The sequence below is a fragment of the Pelecanus crispus genome, chromosome 12 (genome assembly GCF_030463565.1).
Source record: "Pelecanus crispus isolate bPelCri1 chromosome 12, bPelCri1.pri, whole genome shotgun sequence".
NCBI classification, from domain to species: Eukaryota; Metazoa; Chordata; class Aves; order Pelecaniformes; family Pelecanidae; genus Pelecanus; species Pelecanus crispus.
The window spans coordinates 23725744-23750247 of NC_134654.1; the positions used below are offsets into that span (position 1 = coordinate 23725744).

Here is a 24504-nt window from a genome sequence, read left to right on the forward strand (position 1 = left end):
GGGACGGGACGGGGCTGCCCTGCCCCTCAGAGGCGGCGCGACCCTGCCGGCAGCGGCCATGGCTTTCGGGAAGGCCCCGAAGGACCCGTTCGGTACCGCCGTGGGCAGCCTGGTCGGTGAGTAACGAGGGGGCGCCGCGGCCCGCCCTGCTCCGCGGCCCGCCTGAGGGGAGCCGGGAGGCGCCGTTTCCCGCCCCGCCGCCCGGGCCCTGACGGGCGCGGTGGGACGGTGCCCGCCCGCTCCTCCCGCCCGGGCCGGCGGGGCTCGGGGTCCCCGGGGTGCGCGGGGTCCCCGGCCGGCTGTACGGCGGCTCCCCTTGGCCTTTCAGACCGGGCGACGTTTGGAGCGCTGCAGACGGAGGAGTGGGGACAGTTCATGCACATCTGCGACGTGATCAACGCGACGGAGGAGGGGTGAGCGGCGCAGGGGGCTGCGGGCCCGGGGGGGGGTCCCGGTGTCAGGGGGACCGGCAGTGCCGTGACCTGCCCCCTGCTCCTGTGGGAAGCGAGAACAGCCGGTTTGTCATCGCAGAGGTTGCACCAGCATTGCCTGAGGGCAGGGCAAAATCGAGCAGTCGGTATACGATGTAAAGTTGCCCAAAATGAAGTAGCGGCGGGGAGCAAGTATCTTTAGTTCCTAGGGAAGAGTTGTGCCTGTCTCAGTACCTCCTGCTTAGCCGTCAGGACTTGTAGGGATTAGGCTTGTCCGCTCTTCCCCGTGGACGTGTGTTGGAGAAAGGTGATAAGATAGGTTTCTCACCTGAGTCTGATGGATTTCGTGTAACCTGTGCTGCTTGTCAGGCTGAACGTGTACCCTTGTGCTCTGCAAAACCCAGCCTGGAAAAACACCTTGAGTGTTTGCTTGCCTACAACGCTATTTAAAACTCTGTGCTTTTAACTTAATCGGAGTTCCCCACAATGCAATTTCTCAGCCAACCTACATCACAGCAGGAGAGTGAAGCGCTGGCTGGGTTTCTGTTCAGTGGGATCCATCCTGTTGATGTGTGTACCTGGGGCTCCCGGGACAGAGGTGGCCTCTTGCAACTAATGGCCAGATTCTGGTTTGCTCAGCCACTTGCTGCTTTGTGCTTCCCTGTTCCCACCTGTAAAAGGGGGAGAAGGAAATTTGTTCCCGTGTGAGACCTGCTTCAGCATTGCATTGCAAGAGCTCGCTGCTAGCAGTGCCATATTTTAACACCGAATGGAGAACTTTTCCCAGGGGGATGAGGTATGCCTTAGTTTCTGCACAAGTGTCTTCTTTTATATCAGCTTATTCTTCTTTTCAATTTTTTCGGATCCTACACTCTCACCTATGGCTCTTAGAGCTTGGAAGGTCAGTAATGACTCCCTTCTGGTCATTGCCATAAGCAACAGCACGCTTTGACCCTCAGTGCGTTTGTTTTTCTGTGGAGCTTCTATGCAACAGAGCTTTTTTTTAATAAACTTCTTTCTCTTGTGCACAGCTTATGCTTACAGAGGAACTCCTTATAACTTCCTCCTAGGCAACTACTACTAGTCACAGTCTGTAACAGGATACTAGGAACAGCAGAACTGCTGTATCTAATTAGGTGGATGGTTATTTTAAAGCAATAAAATGCTCCTGACCAGAGCATTTCCAGATGCTTCAGAGGAAGCCAGAAGCAGGAGTGGAATAGTAGTATAGCTTTCTGCAAGGGAAACTTTTCCTCTCCTGTCTGGTACTCCCATCCATCACTTCTGTTTTGACTTGATGCTTTACTGGTATGACTGGTTATGGCAACTGTGTTGCCATAGGATAAGAAAAAATAGAATAATGTTTTCTTTTTTTCTGATGAAATACAACAACATTTCAAACTGAAAAATGTGGTAATGGTAAATACCCATTTAATTTTGTTGACTTTGAAATATTTTCAACAAAGATTTCTTTTTTTCTTATTGAAATCATAGAATCATAGAATGCTTTGGGTTGGAAGGGAGCTTTAGAGGTCATCTAGCCCAGCCCCCCTGCAGTGAGCAGGGACAGCTTTAACCAGATCAGGGTGCTCAGAGCCCCGTCCAGCCTGACCTTGAAGGTTTCTAGGGATGGGGCCTCCACTGCCTCTCTGGGCAACCTGTTCCAGTGCTTGACCACCCTCATTGTAAAAAATTTCTTTCTTATGTCTAGTCTAAATCTATTCTTCTTTAGTTTAAATCTGTTATTCCTTGTCCTGTCACAACAGGCCTTGCTAAAAAGATTTGCCCCCATCCTTCCTATAGGCCCCCTTTAAGTACTAAAAGGCCACAATAAGGTCTCCCTGCAGCCTTCTCTTCTCCAGGCTGAACAACCCCAACTCTCTCAGCCTGTCCTTGTAGGAGAGGTGCTCCAGCCCTCGGATCATTTTGGTGGCCCTCCTCTGGACCTCCTCCAGCAGGTCCATGTCCTTCTTGTGCTGAGGGCTCCAGAGCTGGACGCAGTGCTCCAGGTGAGGTCTCACCAGAGCAGAGCAAAGGGGCAGAATCACCTCTGTCAACCTGCTGGCCACGCTTCTTTTGATGCAGCCCAGGATTTGGTTGGCTTTCTGGGCTGCAAGTGCACATTGCCGGCTCATGCCCAGCTTTTCATCCACCAGTACCCTCAAGCCCTTCTCCGCAGGGCTGCTCTCAATCCCTTCATCCCGCAGCCTGTGCTGATATCGGGGGTTGCCCCAACCCAGGTGCAGGACCTTGCACTTGGCCTTGTTGAACCTCATGAGGTTCACACAGGCCCACCTCTCCAGCTTGCCCAGGTCCCTTTGGATGACATCTCGTGCTCCTGGCGTGTCAGCTGCACCACTCAGCTTGGTGTCGTCTGCAAACTTGCTGAGGGTGCACTCGATTCCCCTGTCTATGTCATTGATGACGATGTTAAACAGCACTGGTCACAGTATGGACCGCTGAGGGACTCCACTTGTCACTGGTCTCCATGTGAACATTGAGCCATTGACCACTACCCTTTGGATGCGACCATCCAGCCAATTCCTTATCCACTGAACAGTCCACCTATCAAATCCATATCTCCTCAATTTAGAGAGAAGGATGTTGTGGGGGACCATGTCGAAGGCTTTACAGAAGTCCAAATAGATGACACGTCATATAGATGAAATGTTCTATTGCCCTATCTTACATTCTAGAGAGATCCTAAAGAGACTTTAGGACATCCTGTTTTTGTTGATCACGAGCATTGAGTGGGCCCTAATAATTGAATACTATAGATAGCCCATATTAACCAGCCACAACTGTTTCCTGTGTGCGATAGGCTAGATACCATCATCTACCCTCCTACATAGATAGTTAAAAGATATGGGGTGTATATATAGAAATCAAAATGTCTAGACTAGAAATGCCACTATCTCTGGGATGGAATGGGTTGTCCATCCCTGCATGGTAATTACTCAGATGAGTTAAAAGCATCCTGCAATTATAAGATTGGAAGTTGACCAAGACACCCCTACTCCTGACAGCACTCCCAGGAGAGTATTTTTTTAATTGCACCATACATGAAAAATAGGTACCAGTCAATTCTTGATACAGCTGGCAATTGTTATTCCCTTCCATAGCAGTAAAAGCTAAATAAGTAAATGTATTGTACAACCGTGAAATAACATAATTTTGGAGGGGACTCTGCAGAGGAGAATAACTTTATTTCTCTGCACAAGTCTCTGGAGTACTGCACAGTCTGCAGTAGCAAACGTGATTGCGCTGCTTGGTTACTCTAGCTCAGTGCTGAAGTGATTTTGATGAAATCAACGGGGTAATTGCTCTAGTTTTATGTGGGTGTAAATACAGGGATGAATTTGGTCCCATATCTCAGGCCGGTATTTTTGGCTCTTGCATGAAGTCACGAACTAGAAAAACAGTCTAACTTCAATGGTAACTTTTTCTACTTAATTTCTTGTCACAGGCCTAAAGATGCAGTTAAAGCGCTAAAGAAAAAGCTTTCAAAAAACTGTAACCATAAGGAAATCAGGCTTACCCTGTCTGTAAGTACAGCTATATTTATATTAATTAGACACTAAGAAGGAAAACATTTTAAACGATAAGATGGCATGCAAATTATCACTGACACAACTCTCTGGGATGTTTTCTGTCTTTGTTGTTTGTGTGTACAGCACTACCACAGTGCAGATCAGATGGTTTACTGGCGTTCCATAGAGTCTTAAATTTATTGTTGCTTTCTTTTTTTTAAACCCGTACTACGTAAAAGTAGTATAGTTCATATTTACTCAAGTGACTGTGCCTCTGTGAGTGCCCCACCTGTTTGTGAAAGATACGGAGGTTGGGATATTACATAAAAGCTAAATTTGACCATTCTATTACTCACTTTGTGGTACTGATCTTAGTTAAACGAAGCATGGTATGCAGTGTGGTGGAATGTGCAACACCTGTTTTGTAAAGGTAAGTGTTACTGTGTATAAATGAGAAACTTGAATGAAAGGGTAACAGTGGTGAGTTAAGCAAGGGAGCAAGATGCAGGGTAAGCCACATAAGGTTCAGATGTTATAAGTAAAGGTTGGAGTGTCTGGGAATATCCTCATTTGAGATAACCTGGCCTCCAGAGTTTGACAGTGTTTCTGAACTATCCCAGAGTTTGGAGAAGTGCTGTGATTTCAGTCAGTTTAAGATTTACTGGAGTATGTTAACATAGTTCTGTTTTCTACTACACTGATAATGTAGGCAGTAGCAGGGAGTTCCTAACACTGTCATAAGTCCAGAGTTCCCCACTTGAACTACTCTTGACTAACAATAGTATAACTGTGAGAAGAATCTCAGAAGAAGTTTGTGTTTTCAGTTGGTCAGTATTTGTGTCTTTCATTATTTGTCTAGAAGTATTTTCTTCACCATTTCCTTTTTTGAGGTTGCAGAGGCCTGTCTGCATTACGCTCTGAGTACTATTACTCATGGGTTTGGTATTTGTTGTGCAAAATCATTATATCAATATGTGCTGAGAAGTCATTAAGGAATATAGGCAATTGATAGTGTTCAATTGTAGGTCACTTAACAATTGCCCAAGTGTCTCCTGACAAGTTAGAGATGCAGATAAGTGTGTTAAACATACCGATGTATACCTTCAGCTCATTCCATTTCCACACTTCTTTCCTGGCTTCCTCCTCCACTGTCTCATGAGTCACCTCTCTGTGTGTGCTGTGTGTTTGCATAACAGAAACACTTGGTTTCCGCTGTAATTGCAATCCCTCTATCAGATCTGCTTTCTTTCTCCTACAGTCTTTGTGCACCTAGGTCCTTTTCTGAGTATCTGACACAGTCAGCTGGAGTTAGGATAACCCACTGCTTAGATTTAGGAGCCTTTCTTTGGATATTTACTCTGCAGATACACCCAAGGTGATGTTATAGTTTATGATTTAAGAACGTGAAAGTGGGAGAAGGATCTTGTTTCAGGCATACCCAAGGAAGAGCTTTATCATGTTGACCTGGAAGCTCATTGTATTTGCTCATAGATGGAGTGTGGACGAGGTTTCAGTTGTGCTTGTAGTTCAGCACATTCTCACAGTCTCTTTTCCATTCGAGGCCCCTTCTCCATGTCTGTTCTCACCGACTCACATGTACACATGTAACTGTGCCTGCCAGGCAATCACATCCTTTTGGCCGAGTTTCTACTTTCTGACTGCAGGTTTCTTCTCCCTGAATTCTTTAATCTTTTTTTTTCTTTTTTTTTTTTTTTTTTTTTTAAAGTGCCAACCTTTCCTCCAGCTCTCTTCCTGCTTTTGTTCTTATGTAAGATCTTCCATCCTTTGCCTCTCCTTTTGCCCCTGGCTCCTTTCCTTTGTCTGGTTTTCTACCAGTACTGCCATCAGTTTAGCATGTGTAAAATCTTAGCAATGACCTCATTGCTGACCATGTATGACTTCTGACTCCTTTGTTCCCAAATCGGTCTTTCTATGTGCTATGTCTTCTGTTTTGGGGTCTTGATTGCCTTAATGAGATTGGAACAGTAAATCATTGCAAATAGAAAAACAGAAATAATTTTCAATTCCTAAAACACAAGCCCCCCCCCCGCAACTCTTACCTCTTAAAAATTGTTTTTCTCCCAGATTTCTACAAAAAATCATCTTTTTTGATGAACTGTAAGTTATTGCCTGTGTTTCCTACAGTAAATGTCATCCTCCAGCTTTTGAGGTTCTACATCAAATTGTCTCTCCTACCTACATTAGATACAACTAAGAAGGTAACAGATCTGAAAATCAGTTTTCTTTTGAAACATACTTTGATCCACTTTTATTTACTCAACCTTGAAATTCTGGAATTTAATCTTTCTAATGAAACTGCTTAGGGAGTGTATTCCTAGAGAATACACGCAGAGCAAAATGTGAAAGTCTTCATCTGAAGTAGCACAACTGAACGTGTTAGCCTCGATTCTGTCATCGAGGTGTGTTAAATCTCAACAGTGCCTTCCTCCTCCTGGCTCACAGATGCTTATTTATTTACTTGGAGGAAGAAGGGTGAGTGCCAGCTGTATCATGTGTTGGCTATGGCTTGACTTCATGTACTCTGATGTACTGAAGTTACCTGGTGCTTGTGAAGTCACGTGGATCGAGGTGTATGTGTGTCAGACCATGAAGTTGCTTCACGCACAGTCTTTGATAAAGCCAAGAGATCCGGCTTGGCAGTGGTGATTTTGCAATCAGGGTGAAGATGATGAGAACTTTTAGGCTGGAATCCAACAAAGCGTGTGTTATTTGACTTCTTATTACTAATAGACTTTGGATACGTAAACTCTGTTTACGTAGTGAATGCTGAGGCACCTGTTCAGTTGTCTCTGTAGATCTCCCTTGCTTTTGTAAAGCATTTGCTGCAGTGTCCCAGTCCTGATGCCTGTAAGGTCTTAGGAACTGAACATCACATGGGGAAGTAGTTTATTGAATGTCTCCCTCTCTGTACCTGCGTCCACACACACACTCTTACATACAAAGCAGTGGGCAGAAATTTAAGGTGGAATTATTGTTTCATTTCTGCATTACATTGTTTGAAAATATTTTAAAGGAAGTCATTGGTTAGATTTAAATTTTGGAGGTTTTTTTTTGCCTTAGGCTTTTTTCTGTTTTTCCTTTTAATATTCTGTAAGTTTTCAGATGTAAAAAAAAAATTAGCATGGCAAATGTGGCCTTCAGATTTCCTTTGTTAACATTTCACAAAGCAGAGGGTCTAAAAAACAAAAACATGAGGGAGCCCTCCAGCTCCTCAATCGAAAAAGTCTTAGTCAATTTTATTACACTTTATATATGGGTAAAGAGGAAAAGAAAAAGGACATTGAGTGGGAGCAAAAGAAATCCATATTTCAATGGTTTTTTTATATATATAAAAAATCTGAAAAATTCAAGACTTCTGAAAAATTAGTACTTTTGAAATGTAGAATCTTGGTAAAGTCTATATAGCCTCTACACTGTAATTGATGAATTGCAGCTGAAAAAGCTGCTCGTACAGGTTTTTTTTAAATCCTGGCATTTGGAAATAGCGTCTTTCTGTTCAAAAACTACTGTCTAGACATCAGTATATGTTTCATAGAGTGTAATCCTGGAGATGGATTAATGACTCTTTCCCTTTGAGTCAGAAACACAAAGCAGCAAACTGTTCATCTGTGTTTTCTTGCATTCACCTTGGGTCTGAGAAGTATCCATCACAAACTACATCCATTCATTACAACTCTATGGCCCATACCTGGCTGCTTTAGATGAGCAGACAGTCCTACTGAATTCCGAGCGAGGTCTCTGTTTATAAAGGAATGTAGTTGACTTTCTGTTATCCCCACCAACTTCTCCCTTTTTACTTTCTGCCCTACAGTTTCTCTTCGCCTCTGTTCAGATGTCTTTTATCATTTTAGTTCTGTGTTGCAGAGAGCTTTGTGCAATTCACCCTCCTTTTTCCTCAGTGCAGATCTCTTCTCAGCTGAATGTCTGGTATCAGCTAGCCTGGAACATAGCAGCTCTGTCAGTTCCAACAGTTCTCAGGTCCTGACGGTCATTTAGAGGAAGTTTAATGGTTTGGTTGAAGTTAATTTGCCCGTTCTGTTATTAAAACATGTTTCTATTGAGATTCCAATGTGCTATGTGGAGCAGTGGTTGACTTGGCCACCTTGGATCTATTCATTCCAAAGGAACTGCTTGGGAAGGTGAAGTCCTATTTGCAAGGATAAATACCATATTGAAGTTCTAATGAAAGGTGTTATTAGCATGAAAGTGGTTTGTTCATGAATGGTCCAGTTAAAAATAATTGAGTCAAACTCTTCTTTTTCTTACACCAGCTTAGTTTCAGTCTAAGTGAGTGGGCTGTATTGGCATAATTGAGTGGAGGGTCTAGCCCATTAGTTCGGTATTTTTATTCAGAGAGTAAATACTCGGTCCCTTAAGTAGGGAATTAATAATAGGGAGTAGCATACTAAATTTCCCATGCACTGGGTTGAAAATGTTTTACACAGACCATCTTTGAAGTACTGCACAGGCAAATGATTTGGCTTATTAGCATAAGTTTCATGTACTCTTTCAAATGAAAAATAATGGTACGAGCCAAGATTTTTTTGTAATTATCTCTCAGTTAGTTTTTCGCACAGCAGTCTGCCAGTGTCTCTTTGTTCTACCCTGTTTTCATTTCAGCAATATATTTTCTTCTGGTTTTAAGCCTCTTCTCCCATAAGTTCCCGATCACACTGGGAGAAAAATCCCCAAGTCCTGAGGCTAGAAAATGAGTTACTAAAATGATTTCAACTTAGTCAAATATAGTCTGTTCTGAATAGGAAAGTATATTTAATCTACTTTTATCAAGCTTACAATAGCATCCTTAAAATCTGTGTATTGTTTTGAGAATATATCTTGTCTGTTGCATGATTTGGGGGAAGTTTTGTCTCAAACCATGAAATTTTGCAAACTTTTGTTAATTGCTGCCCTTTGCATTCCGCTTTCCATCTTCCCTCTTAAATTGGGAGCGAAAGTAAAGATATGGTTGACGAGCAAAAAGCATAAGAGTGACTGTTTTCCTCTACATGGGGTATCGTAGTCCTGTGGTCGATCTCCAGATTTGAGCCAGGCAAGATGATTTCTGTTCCTGATTCTGCACCTGGTCTGACTGACCCCAGTTTCCTATCAAGACTTGTACTGGTCTGATTTCAGGTGACTGGGACGAAGTGACAGCTTTTGATATCTCTTCTGTAAAATGGGAATTGTAATCAGCCACCTCCAGGTGTACAAGGGAAGTACTGTGTCATTATCACACACTGCTATATTTGATAGGGCAGACGTGTTGCTTACAAGGATCTTACTCTGAGCATTGCAAGCAGAGTTTTGGAAGTAGACTTCTTCCGTGAAGATGAATGTGACAATTGGAACAATTCAGCTACTCTGTTTCAAATCAGTGTGACCTTTAAAACATGTGGAGAAATTGTACTCCAAGTTGTTGAATTTGTTCTTTTCTATTTTTTCATTAGTCTCTCACTTACAGGGCAGATTAGAAGAGAGGCGTTTAGTAATCTTATTTTCCTCTTTCGTAGAGCTCTTCAGAATCTGTCAGACCAGGGTACCTATGTGCTAGGCAGTGAATTAATTCTCTTAACTGAATCTGTACAAGTCAGTTTTTAAGCTATGGACAGATTTCATGCTGTTAAGGTACCATACGTTCAGTAACCACTGTGACATGGAAACAAGTGTAACTATACTTCTCTGTTAAAAATAGTATGACTCTGGCTAACACATCTCATTTTGTATTGCGTAGGTATAACAGTGCACACACTGAGCTACTGTTTCCCTGTAGTAACCTCATCAGACATTCTAGTGAGATAGCTGGCAATAATCTGTTCATACTCATTTGTACTCTTCCCCATAACACCTTGGAACAAATTAAACAAAAGGAAACAAAAGCAGTCAAGTTGGGTTTTTTTCCTAGTATCTGTGTAACAGAAGCTTTTTGTGTGTGCAGCTGCTTGACATGTGTATAGAGAACTGTGGCCCAAGGTTCCAGTCTTTAGTTGTGAAGAAAGATTTCTGTAAAGACAAGCTGGTGAAACTACTGAATCCAAGATACAATCTGCCGATTGACATGCAGGAGAAAATCTTGACCTATATCATGGTAAGTCTGGAGTAAACAGTAAGCGTTTGTGTGTCTGCTATATGGTAAACGTTTAATGATGCAGCCCATTTCTGTACTGTAACATACTCATGGGAACCTCTTCCTAAAGCAGACTTTATTCTTGCTGCTCCTGCTTCATGCAGCAGTAGCACAGACTGGAAGACCAAGGGAGAGAACTGGAAAACTGGCAGCCTCCACGTTTTGTATTCCCCTCCCAGTCTGTGTGTGTGCTCCCTCTGTGGTTGCACCTAGCAAGCAGGATGAGAGGTAACTTCGGAGCTTTCGTGGTTCCTGCTGCTTTGATGGAGTTAGCTGGAGTGGGTGGAGGGAATGAACTGCCTTTAGGACCACATGTTTTAGAAGCGCTTGTCTGACCTGCTGACTGTCCATTTTTCTGACTGTTAATGTTCCTGTTATTTCAAAACTAGACGTGGGCCCGAGGTTTCCAAGGAATGGTGGATGTGAGCGAAGTAAAAGAAGTTTATCTAGAATTGCGGAAGAAAGGAGTGGAGTTTCCATCTTCTGACACCAGCAGAGGGGGACCTAAGGTGGGGATACACAAGGATAACTGTTGTGAATCAGAAACAGGATGTGTTAATTGTATGAGCTCTGTGGACAAAGAAGGTGTGTTTGTTTGGGGGTTTATTTATTTAAATGCTCCAGGGGCGAATATGACCAACCTACTTAAGCACTTGAGCAGGAATCAGTTTCAATTATAGCAGCTAAGATAACAACAAAGAAACCTGGCCCATATAATAGTTTATTTTATTTCAAACCACAGAATTTACTTGTAAACCCATTTAAAAGATACCCGAATTCCAAGCCTCATTTCATTACAAAATAGCCATTAGATTTATTCTTGTAAATAGACCTTGCTCAACAAGTTCCCTGGGAGTGTTGATTATGAGAAAGCTAATGCCCAGTTGTCTAGTCTGACAAAGGTGTTTTGTAGCACTCTCATCTAGATTTCTGCTTCAGTTCTTTTGTTAAACCCAAGCTCTGCTCTTTTGTCTTCCCGCAGGCTTCATCTCAGCCTTCTACAAAGTCATTGCCATCTTCTGCTAATCCTGCAAAACGTTCTTTGCTGCCTCTTCCCACAGGCCCAACGTTATTGTTGATTCCTGAGCAGGTGCAGTACTACAGGTTTAGAGGCAGGGCGGGTCCACTTGAAATGTACTGGTAACATGTGATTTCGACAACCTGGGTGCATAGACCACTAGAAAGGACCATCAGTTCCAGTGGCGTAGTTCTATATTCGTGCTTTTTAGGTTCGTTCTCCTGAAGATGTTTTATATGGTGGTGTGCCAAAGCAAAGTAGGCAGAAGTGAGTTCAATAAATGCCAGGCTGTACCTCAGCCAGAAAGTGGAATCATTTTCTCAAGCATGAGAATATCTAACGATCTTTTACGATTCTGTTACGCAAATTGATAAAAGTGGCTTTCTCGCTTACCTTTGAAGTAAAACTTACTTTTGCATAAGGCTTGTGTGAAGAGATATTCTAAAAAGCAGAAAGGAAAGGACAGTTCACTTCTGGTCCTGCTTGGCCTGCAGGTAACTAAAAAGAGTAACAGTAACATTAGTGAGAGGGCTTAACTGTAAGGAGAAGGAGTAGTGCTATCAGACTTGGATCTTAGTTTAATTGCACATATAAAAGCTGAGCTAATTCCGTTCATTTTCATGGCATGTCACCGGAGTAAAATAATGCTAATTAGGCCCATATTATACCTAATGGGGAAGAAAGTACGTCTCAGAGGTAAGAATTATTCTGCTCACTCTGTTCACCTACACAATATTCTGTTCTGTTGAACTCAACAGATTGCAAAACTGTACAGTGAACTGGATATGGCAAAAATGAATGTGCGAGTCATGTCCTCAATATTAAAAGAAAATGTTCCTGGCTCTGAAAATCCGGATGATATGAATCTTTTACAGGTATGCGATAATTCATTGGTAGGGGCTATTGATTTGGTTTGGCCAAAGTTGATTTTTAAAATATGTTGTATCTTTTCTTGTAACATCTGGATTCAGATTGCCAAATGGAATCCAACAACAAGTTTCTGTCTTGGGTTTTGCTCAGCTTTCTCCTCTTGCCTTCACCTCCCCCTGATATCTAGATAGTCAGAAAAGGGGAATACAGCTTGCAATGCAAATTTAAGCTCTAGGGAATTCCAAGGGCAAAGGAATTTCATAATAGAGTGTTCTCTGTTAAGCATGTTCTGTCAAACAGCCCTGAGAACATTCCAGTTGAATGCAGTTGCCTTGTGGGGAAAACAGATGATGACACAGTCTCTCTCTCGTATCCGTCCTGGAGCTTTCAGTGTTCTCTTTATTATTACCAGTACCTTAAAGGCAGACTGAAGGCCAGTGAAGAATATGAAGCATTGGTTTTATGTGCGTGACCTCAAAGATTGGAAGCCTGCTGTGCTATAGGTGAATCCACGTGCTCTTAAAGTGTAGCCTGAAGGAAGTGTATTGCACTAGTCCAGTTTAGATTTGACAGTGAACATGCAGACATTCTTCCTTCTGTGATGTCATTTCTTCTGCTTGCTCGTGCTGTATTTTCTATTTTAGAAATTGTCGTGGTTTAGCCCCAGCCAGCAACTAAGCATCACACAGCCACTCGCTCACTTCCCCTACCCCGATGGGATGGGGGAGAGAATTGGAGGAGTAAGAGTGAGAAACACTCCTGGGTTGAGATAAGAACAGTTTAATAATTGAAATAAGGTAAAATAGTAATGATAATAATAACAATATAATAATGATAATAATAACAATAATAATATACAAAGCAAGTGATGCACAATGCAATTGCTCACCGCCCGCTGACCTATACCCAGACAGTTCCTGAGCAGCGGTTGCTGCTCCCCGGCCAACCCCCCCCAGTTTCTATACTGTTCATGACATCATATGGTATGGAATAGCCCTTTGGGCAGTTTGGATCAACTATTCTGGCTGTGCCCCCTCCCAGTTTCTTGTGCACCTGGCAGAGCATGGGAAGCTGAAAAGTCCTTGACTAGCATAAGCAGTACTCAGCAACAACTAAAACATCAGCGTGTTATCAACATTCTTCTCCTACTAAATCCAAAACACAGCACTGTGCCTGCTACTAGGAAGAAAATTAACTCTATCCCAGCTGAAACCAGGACAGAAATTAAAAATGCAGTATTACTTTAGCATTTCAGTAGTGACCTATGTCAATGGACATTTTTCTGTTTCATATTTCTGCAAGAATTTAAAAAGCTTTTATCTCATCCTTCCATTTCTAAACTGGCCTCTGAACTTCTATGATGAGGAAGCATTTTGGTAATTTGTCAGCATTAAATGTGTTGGAGAACTTACCTAATTTTTGCAAGCCTTTGGTGTGCTTCTCTTGCTCAGTGGAGAATTTTTCCTTTGCAAGGAACCCTTATTGGGTGCTCTTGGTTTGCCTCCAAGGTCGTGCTGTTCAGCTGTGTCCATTTATGGATTGGCTCACAAGTGGAGGTGAGATATGGAGAGACAGCAGCAGTTTGCCAGTGTCTCTCATCTTTAATGACAGGCAGTGCTTGCTGGTCTGGGGGAACCAGATAGGAGACAGATGCAAGCTTTCAGTGGTTTTTGCTCCCCTGGAAATGCCTCGCATCTCCAACACTGATTTTTTTGCAGAGATCTGTGGAGCTCTAAGTCCAAGGAGGAAGGGCCTGTAAAGCAAGGATCTGAGCAGAGTGGACTTTAAACACAGGCAAGGCAAACAGCTGTTGCAATAGATTGCGGAGGGCTTGCTTTGCCTGCACTAAAGGATTGAGCATAGGTTGTTCCAGCAGTGGACGCTACCAGCTAATCTGTGGCTGTTCTATGGACAATGCTTTACTTCTGTAGTGGGACTGCCACCAGGGAGGTTGCCAAGGTGCAGACTGCCTTGATGATTTAACCAACCAGTGAAAGATACCCCAGGTAGGAGAATACACTGGTCTAATCTACTTGGCCATCTCTGTCCAGTCCATGATAAGGTGAGTGTCTTTGGTTGCAAAACAGGAAAAGTATGTCTTTCATTTCCTGTCCCCTACTATGGCCCTTCTGCATGTGAGTGCGCGGATTAGGTTGCCCACAGTAAACCGGTGGATTCTTATTGACGCTCCCAGTAATAAAATTGTTGGCAGAAGTTTGAGGACAGGGTGTGGAGTTCCCATTTGTGGGAGAGTGACTGAAAACTCATTCCTGCTATGTTAATTTTGCTGCTGTTCTTTCTGTTCTTTTTCCCTGTGCACTGAGTGGTATAAAGCATCAAGCATGGCTAGCCTGTTCCTTTAACAATGTTTCATGTTCTCTTTTGTTTGTAGCTCTACCTGGATTGCTTGAATTAGGCTTTTGTTGTCAGAGAACAAAGTCCTTTATTGTAAAGAGCTGCTTGTTTAGGCTTTGAGTGAGTTGGAGACGTTAATTTCAGTCCTTGTGGTTATCTGGCATTCTCAATTAAAACTGTAACAGGGTAAACTTTATCAGTGCAACATATTTTTAGTTCTGTAGCTCCATTAGTGGCTAGGCTACTCCCTTTCTCCACCCTGTTTTGGACAAGGCTTAAGATAGCAGATCTCACTTGAAATACTGTGCTGACCCGTAACAGTAGTTAAAGAATAGCTAAAGCTCAGTGTCAGCCAAGAACAGTAGAAAACTTTTGTACTGCACAGTGAATAGAGATACTTGATGGGCATGCAGGAATTTGGGTCCAGATCATCAGCTGGTAAAAATTAGCACGAATTCATTGGAATTACTGATGACTGTTATACCAGCTGGTAGCCTATCATTGTAAAACTCCAGTTTTCAAAACCTATGAGTGCATGCATCATTGTGGGTGGGAGCATAGCCTAGCAAATCCATGCTTGAAACAAGTGTCTCAGTTTGCTTCTCTATTGAATATTGACGTTTACAAAGGAGCTAGTCTGCCTGTATAACGGAGCCATAAGAAATACACATTTTTTTAAATGCGGATCAGGCAGTAATGTGTGGAGTTGGAGAGGTTTAAATTTAATTACAGATGTGAAATGGAATACGTTTTTGTGTGTTTTATCCTGGGCTATGAAGATACAGTACTGAAAGGTACAGTACTCTGTAATCCTTATGCAGATTTGGCAAACGGGTGCAAAATTTCTTTTTACATAAATAAAATAATTTATTTACATTAGGTATGGGTTTTTTGTGGAAAAATCAGATCACTTTGAAAATAATACCAGAGCGATTTCTGAATAGCAGTGTGCAAATAGAGTAATTTTCCCCCTTTTGATTTTTTTTCCTTAAGCGGAGCCAGCCAGCATTTGCAAATGCACTGTGGGGGAAAAAAAATGTTGGCTGAGTTGAAGTTCCTGTTGCTAAAGAATTTGTGTCTTTGAACATGCAAAATCTGCAGAGGAGAGGAATATAAATAAACTATCTTCCATTTCAACTGGCAATAATGCCAAATTCTGCTCAGTAAACTCTCAGAATTCTCCTGTCAGCTGATTCTGCTAGGTTTGTGTTACTTTCTCAAAAAGGGCATAGATTAATTCATCCAAACTTCCCCACTTAGAGGAATAGTTAGAGCTACAGACTTGCGTCACAGAGCTCTTCTGTCCTTTAGACTACTGTTGTCTTGTCTTCAAGCAGATGTTGAACAGGGTCGCATCCGTTACATTCATGCAAAGCATCCTGCTGAGTTTAATCCGCTTCAAACAGGATCAAATCAAATTTGCTCTGCATCACCCAGAGGGGTCTTCATTATTTTTCAATTTGTAATTTAGACTTGAGACACAGATATATCTTTAGAAATTAAGGTGGGTCAAAAGGTCGGGATTGGGTAGGGGTAGAATTGCTGGCTGTGATGATAGGAGTTGTCAACCTGCCTTGTGGAGATCAAAGATGTGAAAATTACACTATCTGCAATGTTTGGTATGCATGTGGTTTGTATAAATTAAGGAATGTTACGTGTGAGTCTGCAGCACTCAAGTGTCTTATCATTCTTCTCCAGAACTCACAAACTGGGAGACCGCAGTTACGATTTTTTGGGTTTTTTTCTTCCCCTCCCTTGGGCAGAAACTGTATAAGACCTGTCGGATGATGCAGGAGAGGATCATGGAATTGTTGGTGACAGTGGAGAATGAAGATGTGATAGCTGAGTTAATACAAGTAAATGAAGATCTGAATAATGTCCTCCTGGGACATGAAAGGTAAGTACAGGGCCTCTTTCCTCACATTTGGTATCTTAACCGAATAAGCACACTTAATGGATACAGACGGTCCCTACACCTAATGTTGATCCTCCACAAGGAGACAGATTTTAACTGTAAATCCAGAAAAGAAACATGATTTCAAAAAGAGAAAATTATGTATTTGCCTTCCCCTAAACACTTCAGAAGCGGTCCATAAAGGTGGTTAGAAAACCATTAGAATGGGATAAAACAAGTTAACAGTATAGACAGGAAACCAGATGGAGGCACGTAAACAAAAATCACTTTGGAATTTGACATTCCTTTTTGGTACTGCACAGTGAATTTGTCATCAGTCTGCTACAAACCCTTTGGTACTGGTGATGGTCCTTATCTCTGTTAAGTGTATATGCTTCCAGGAAAGAATACTTGTTCTCTTTTCTAAACAACTTTGACAGCTTTACTGCAGAAATTGGCCATGGAATAGCATTCTGCTTCTTTGCATGCTTAAGAGAGTTGCTTGGTTTTCTCAGCTGGATTGAAACACGCTGTTCTACTTGTCTAACAGCAGAAAATATTTATTTCTTTCACACATGGAAGCACCACAGTGCTTGCATTGACATCCTGTGCGTTCATATGTTATGTCATTGGTAGCATGACTAGGTGCTAGCAAAACGGAAATTAATTTTGAACTCAAAATTCCAGTATTATCCCCCAAAATACCACAGTGAGTATACTCATGGAGAGTATTGTGGTTTAACAGGAACTAGCCTTCCATGTTAAGTAGTTTATCTCCTCTGTGGCTAAAAAATGTTCTAGAAATCATTATGCATCAAGTGCAATGGTTCATGATTAGACTTAAAAGATTTAGAGAGTTATCTTTTCTTTTTAAACCTCTTCCGAATGCTGCACTGAAAATATCGCTAATTCTTCTAAGTGTCATGGCACAAACTTTGGGCCTAACCTTGACAACATTTAGTTTTCATTTATCCTTAAATCTTGTGTCTACAGCAGTGTTAGCATATTTTACAGCAACTGCCTTGAAATAATTGCATACTCACATCTTACTTTAGGAAGTTTTTCATTTTAGTAAAGCAAAAATAGAATTCTGTTCAGCTTCTGTAAATCCACTGAAGCCAGATGTGGGCTTACATTTTTGTTATGACTGATGAGTACTGGCAAGGTCAAGAACTTCTTGAACTACAAATAGTAGCTTGTGGGTATAATTCAATAAATTCCTTATGAAAGACTCACCTGGTGATCGAAGGAGCAATTAATTGGCCATTGTGAAACTGGACAGAAAACTACTGTGTTTTAGTACTATCATGTTATGGTTTTTATCTAATGAGTCTTCTGGGGTGCGGATGCATTGCACTTCAGAGTTGATAAGTATTAAAATGTATTTGGTTAATGTTTGTTGCAGAAGATTTGTTTTTTGGAACTCCCTCTGAACAATGAGATGTATAAAGGACAAACTGATCGTAACTAGCTGTGTCCATTTTGTACTACGTGTATTGTTTGAAGACAAGTCACGCTGCATTCTCTGTTTCTGATTATTAACATAGAGTCCAAATTAAATCCGGAGCAATTGCCATTGTGCAATAAACTGGCCTCATGTATGTAATGACAACTCCCTCTAGTGGCTCTAGCAACTTTTCAGTTCTTCCTGTATTTCAGATAAACATTTATATTCTGCAGTTGGAAAGGGTTTTTTTTCTTCTGTTCCTCCCTGCATATGCTCTCTTTGTGGGTCTCACCAGTATGGTAACCCTGAATAGCAAATGCAGTTCTGTAGACAGTCTCATGTCTGTACCACTTAGGGCTTGCTCTTCTGGAACAGGTTGACCTTATGGATGCTGAATATCACTTGACTGGGTCTCCTCTGGACCCAGTGTAGCACTGTTATGCCTCGCAGTACATAAATATTTGTGCAGGTGGATTTTCTGGTTTCCTTTTTTTTTAAAAAAATTATTTCAAATGCCTGAACTAATGAGAGGGCTGTGTTCAAGAATAGGCACGGGGTTTGTCCTGAGACGGCATGAGGGAATGTGCGGGACCTCTGAGGACAGAAGGCTTCCTGGGACTCAGCTGGAAGAGTGTTCTGGTCGGAAGGAGCCACATTTGGCACAGTGCGTGTTCATAGTCACCCACCTGGCATGAACAGAGGCAAACTTTATTGTCGGCTGTGCCTTGGTTTTGTTTTGGAAGAAACAAATGGCTGTCTCCAGAAGTGAGCCCAAGAACAAATTGACTGGTGTTAGTATAGGCGATCAGGACCACAGCCCTGGGGAAGAGCAAGTCAAATTGCTAGTGCAGAGACCAGTGCCCCAGCGAAAAGCCCCTGTAGTGCTTGTGTGGCACTTCTGGAGTCTTTTGATAATCAAACTTGAATTAGAACTGGTTTCATATTCTTGTGGATGACATCACAGAAATGCCAGAATGAACATTTAACTCTGCATCTTCAACAGGTTCTCTCGAAACAGAGTTCGTTTTTTGGAGAATCAGAGAATACAACGTGAACGCACAGAGGTGAGTAATTATAGATGAACTGTAGGACTATAAACATTCCTTTCTCTGTTCATTGTGAAAAATACACTTGATATACGCGGAATTTTCTTCTCTAGTTAAGAGGCACAGGAGACAACAGGCTGATCCTACTCTAATTGATTTTTTTTGAAGTCTCACTTGCAGAATTTCATGCGAATTCATGTAACTAAAGTAGCAAATAATGTCAAATCTAAGATGGAAGCTTGATCAGAAAAAATGAGAGAGATCGATCTATTCAAATGCTGGTTTGTTACCTCTACAGCTAAGCGCTATTATCTGCCATACAAAATGAGGAACCATAGAGTTTCTTTTCATTTGTTCTCTGTTAAGCATTTATAGACTGAAATACTGTTACGCTATCGGAATTCACTATTACTGATGTTTTTTTCTGAATTGTGAATAATGGCTTGTAGCAAATCTTTAACGACTATCCTTTATTGATTGATAATTATGGTTGTTAATTATATTGCCCAAAGCAGTTTTGCACATGTTTCAGCTTCTGCTAAGCCATAATTGTGTAGTCATCTAGGACTCAAAATGAAAATGACTGCATTGTGAATGCAGAAAAACAGCTGACAATTATTAAAAAAAGGTAGAAGACGATCTTGTTTTCCTTGAAAAGCCACTACGTAGGTGGATATTTTTGCTTGATGAATGCACTGTTGGATTAGTTAATAGTCCAAATGGTGCAGTCTGTGCATTTTTATATTATTCAGGAGTCTCCAAGCTTAAATGCATCGTCTTTTTTTTTTTTTTTTTTTTTTAAATCTGGTGTGACCAAACCTGTATGATTCAAGCCTGCGGTTTTATTAAAATCTTTGGCTACATTTTTAATTCTAACACATTCACAGGAGAAACAAAGGGAACCCTTTGTCCTAGGAAACAACATTGTGATTTTGAACTTCGACTTTTTCAGTCCTGTTTTGGACAGGAAATCTTCTAAGTATGTATCAAATCCCAGTAACACAAATAAGTAGCATGAAAATAATTGTGCAGGATCAATCAGAAGATCGATAACAAAACCCGTATCTAAACAAGCTCACGACTTGCTTTTTAGAATTCAGTCCATTCTATTTCCTACTTCAGAATGCTTTTCCTTAATTTTTTGAAATAGCAAGCTTGCTGAAAGTGATCTTATCTGGAAAGCGCTTTTTGTTTCATTAGCTATCTTTCACACACACACACACACACAAAAATCCTGGTCTTCTCTCATACTTGCCAATTTTTAGTATTATTATTTTAAAGGTTTCTATTCTGTGAAAATAGCAAGTTGTTTAAAGCTATACAAGTTCCTTTTTAAAAAACAAAACAAACACCAAAAAAACCCCAAACAACTTTATTCCTTTTCAAATGTTAAGCTGTACAGGAAACAGCCATCTGCTCCCTCAAGTGATCTACTTGACCTGTCCATAGACTCTCCATCTCCTGCGTCAGCAGTGGTGCAAACTGACTCTGCAGTGTCTCCTTCAGACCTCAGTAAGTGATGAATGCACGTTTCCCTTGTGGTCTCATTTCCTAAAGCAAACCAACAAGAGCTTAGTGGAGGAATCAAGAAGTTCCTTGTAAGAAAGAAAACAAAGATACTCCTTAACTTCAAGGATGTTCCTTAAATCTCCTTACAGGAGAATTGTTGTCTACGTAGGGGGAAAAAAAAAAGTAAGATAGTACAAGGTTCCCTGTAATTTGTTTACAGTGGAAGCAATAATCTTTTTTCCCGTTACTTAAGCTTGAACAGTAGAACGTGCTCTGTTTTCTATTACAGTGAGCTGGTAAAATGTTGTGGTAGTTGCCTGTTCTGTAGGCTTGTGAGAAAGAAACAAAGATACACTTTTCTCATACCCTCTTGATTTCCTAAGTTTTTTTCAGGAGGCACTTGGTGTTAGGAACAGTTCACTTTAAGAAAGGTACTCATCTCCTCTAACTTTAGACTTCTTTAATAGACAGAGCAGTGAGTAAAGCTCCTAACTTCGGTACCCTGAATTACTGTTTGCAGAAGCCCCTCCTTTACCCACTCTAGGCGAGTCTGTATACTGAAGTTAAAGGTATGAATGTCTCCCCCCTACAGGAATAAATGCCTGTAATTCCATTTTAATCTTTTAGAAATAGTGAAAGGAGTGTTAAGTGGTGTCTACCACATATAGCACTACTGATGATGTTCTGACATTTTAAGGAGCTAAATATATTGCATCTAAAAACTTCTCAGAGTTATTAAAATTTTGCCTTTCATGTGATAAACACCAATTTGTTTCAGATTCTTTATATGCCTTCCAAACAAAACTTTACCCTTTCAATGTTCATAGTAAAAGTAACTAACATTTGCTTAATAATGTTTAAATGATCATTAATTAATTGCTTTCAATTTCAGATTGCATATCTGCACACCCTGGAGATAAAAACAGGCATCATCCATCAATTTATCCACAGCTGGATTTAGCAACTACTACAAAAGCTCAACAAATTCCGTGAGTAATCACTTGTCAAGAAATGATAACAGATAACAGATCTTCAGAGGTATTAGTACTCTGTAATTCATCTAATGAGTTTATAGAAAGCTCTGAGAACACAGATTTACTGCTTTTACACATTAGTCCAGTAAAACAAGAGAAAACTACCTGTGTGCTAGACATTGCTGAACATGCTTAAAAATACACTACTCCTGCAGCACTCATTAGCCATAGACACAAATTTATCTCAACACTCAAAACATATATATGACTTTCTGCTTGAGTGTTGCCAATGCTGCAGTGAAAGGGAGAAACAGATGAATTGTACAGGTCAGTAAGAAAAGTTTAAGATAGGAGAGGTGTCCTTGTAGTTCCCTGCCTTTTATGTGAACGGGACACTGGCCCACGTGCCCATGCTGCTCTCAGTTGTGACATAAGGTAAAGACAGACCAGCAAAAAATAATGTAGCAATCAGAATATACAGTTTTGATAGTTTCTCAGTTACTTTCAATGTATTACTCTCTCCTAGACTTGCAACTGAAGCACAAAACAATAGCGTAAGCAACCCAGCTGGACATTCATATAGCAATGTGAGTAACGCTCATGTTCAGAATAATCGTTCTTTGCTGGCAACTGTCAAAAAGAGAACTGTTTGGATTTACCCAACTACTGTCCAAATGTGCTACCAAGATCTATTCTGCGGCCCTTCCCCATACATCAGGGAACGCTCTGTATTTGGTGACCAGGCCAACTTCCCTTTCCTCTTTTGATACCACAGATGCTAATATGAAAGCATATTTTCTTGGGTCCAGCACAATGGCAGGGGAGTTTGCAGAAAGCAGTTGCTGTATTATTTGTGTTTAATCTGTTGCTGTGTGAAGCAAGCTCAGATCTCCTGCTGCTGCTGTTATGTTACTCTGGTGTATTTCCTATCTGAAATTAAAAAAAAATAAAAATCAACACCCTCCTCCCTCCCAAAACAACCCACCAAAAAGCCCAAACATTTAAAAATCAAGTAGAGTGTAGGACAAATGTCACATGCTGCAGACAAAACACCCATGACAGAAGGAATGGAAAGAATATAAAGGGGCTGTGAGTTAATGTTATGAATTTGAATGCTATTCTGTGGTAGGCAATATGAAATAAAAACAGATGAGAGCAGCCCCCAAACACACCTGCACATTCCCTGTTGTAAACCTCAAGTAAAAGCAGACACTTGTATTGTGAATACTGTGGTCTTTGAGTCTGTGTAATGTAACAAATTACACAGAAGTAAATTATACTAATGTGCTATAGATAACCCTAAAAGATGTTTCGAACTTTTTGTGGAGAATGGAGATTAATTAGATTGATAACTGTTGACCTTAGAATTTACCTGTTACAGTCTGAGAGTCAAAAGATAAGTCAGCAGTTATGTAAGTTTCTAGGGGGGATGGGGCCTCCACTACCTCTCTCTAAGTCAAACCAGTTCTCATACAACAATCTCTTTATGCGCTGTTTTGCTTGATGTCCGTAGTTGGCGACTATTTTAAGCCCAGTGCCTCTGAATCCAGTAAATCTGCAGACTGGACATACTACATCATTAAATGGACCATCACCAGCAGGTAATAAATACTGCAGACCGCTTAACTATCATGGAGATATATTTTTCTTGTTAGAACTTAAGGGCTTTACATAATGGCTGTTAAAGACTAGGAGCAGCCACAAACATTGACAGAATCTCATATTGCTCATGGCTTCTCTTAGACATGTTTGTCCATTTTAGCATTTAAAGCAACTACGTAAGTAGGAGATAATCTGCTACTTTCAGGAAGATACAAAAAAGTAACGTGCAGTAAGCAAGGTTTTCATTTACATTTAAATCTGGATTTATCTGCCTGTCTTTATTCTTCAGCTGCATCAAAGAATAAGTCACAGTCACCTCATTACTACGAGATAATGGAGTTTGATCCCTTGGCTCCTACTGAGTAAGTAACTTTTAAAATAAAGTTTTCTTAGGTGCCAAAGGCAAGAAGGTTCTGAGATGGCTTTTTCTTCTGAGTGAGAAAACGGACCACACTATTTAGACTGAGTTAGCTGATCAGCTGGATTGCTAATGTAAATGAGAGTGGCTGTGTTTTGTACATTTTCTTCCAATATTTCCAGCATAACCAATTAAGGAATAAACTCCTATAGTGTGTTCATTGAACAGCATCTGTAAAAATGGTGGAGTAATGCTGTGTCAAAAACAGTCTACTAAAATCCTATTCAGTGATATGAAAAGGTGAATAAAACATGCTAAAGGTCCTGGTGGGAGAAGCCGATTGACATTTCAACACAGGTAGTTCTGGAGCAAGGTAACCAAAATAATTCCTGTTTGCAGCAATCATGACTTTTAGGAATGTTGTTCTACTGCATATCAAGAAAATCCTCAATTTAAATATAAGATACAAAAGCAAATGGATGCCGGGGCTCTCCAGAGGGCCAAATAGTCAGAAAACTAATATGAAACTAAATGGATAGCAGAACTCTCCTTTCTACCAGTAAATTGCAAAAAATGTGAGCCATCTACACAAAACTGATTTCTGACGAACCATCGAATTCTGAGGTAGAAAAATCTCAACAAAGCTTTTTTTTTTTTTTTTAATTAGTGCAGTAATTGCATGCCATGTGCTATGCTTGCCATTTGCGTTTTGCAGTCCTGTTCGCAAACTTACTTCATCAAAAGTGACAATGTCCAGAGGTATCTCATTAAATGTATAATCACTGACCCACCACAGGATTGGCTCTTGGTTGCCATGGAAACCTGGGCATCCTGCAACTGATGCTACTCTGTTAGGTAACCACTATAAACTCTTGGCAGTTCATGCTTGGGCAGGATTTCATTGGTGCATTTTGTCAAAATGAAACGACTGTGATGCAGGAGTCACCCTGTTCTTCTTTCAGAGCTGTTTATGAAGAAATTGATGTCATGCTGAAGACAGAAGCTAAAAAGAATACAGAATGCTGAAGGTGGAGGTGAAATCTTTTACTGAACACACATTATTCTCTGATGTTGGTCCTCTGCAGTGCCTCCTATAACATACAAGTGAATAATAGAACAGGTTTTGTATTTTGACACAACAAACAATAAGTATTGGAATACTAAGCTGTGTGGAAGTTGAAGAGTTACTTGGATCTACACCTTGATAATTTGTCCGAAATGTTCAACTGTGTATTCTTCAAGGTGACTTGCATGATCATTTTCAAAGTATTTTTGGGGTCTTTAAAATATGATTTCCAAATTCACCTGCGCATGAAGTTAACGCT

At 40.9% G+C, this 24504-nt stretch overlaps 1 protein-coding gene across 1 annotated transcript; it reads left to right on the plus strand.

The window, feature by feature from the left end:
• Positions 1-58: 58 nt before the first annotated feature.
• TOM1L1 (target of myb1 like 1 membrane trafficking protein) lies at positions 59-24205 on the plus strand. The gene is made up of 15 exons (XM_075719977.1): positions 59-116; positions 329-413; positions 3898-3976; positions 9918-10067; positions 10496-10615; positions 11089-11196; positions 11883-11999; positions 16113-16246; positions 18694-18754; positions 20131-20248; positions 21138-21234; positions 21746-21806; positions 22733-22820; positions 23111-23183; positions 24142-24205. The coding sequence occupies exons 1-15, from the start codon at positions 59-61 to the stop codon at positions 24203-24205; spliced, it is 1413 nt and encodes a 470-aa protein (XP_075576092.1).
• Positions 24206-24504: the final 299 nt, after the last annotated feature.

Bases quoted from the DNA above. Each gene is read 5' to 3' on its own strand.
- TOM1L1 (XM_075719977.1), top strand. From the start codon at position 59: ATGGCTTTCGGGAAGGCCCCGAAGGACCCGTTCGGTACCGCCGTGGGC. The intron at 414-3,897 runs GTGAGCGGCGCA...TTCTTGTCACAG, and splicing joins ATCAACGCGACGGAGGAGGG to GCCTAAAGATGCAGTTAAAG. The intron at 10,616-11,088 runs GTGGGGATACAC...GTCTTCCCGCAG, and splicing joins CCAGCAGAGGGGGACCTAAG to GCTTCATCTCAGCCTTCTAC.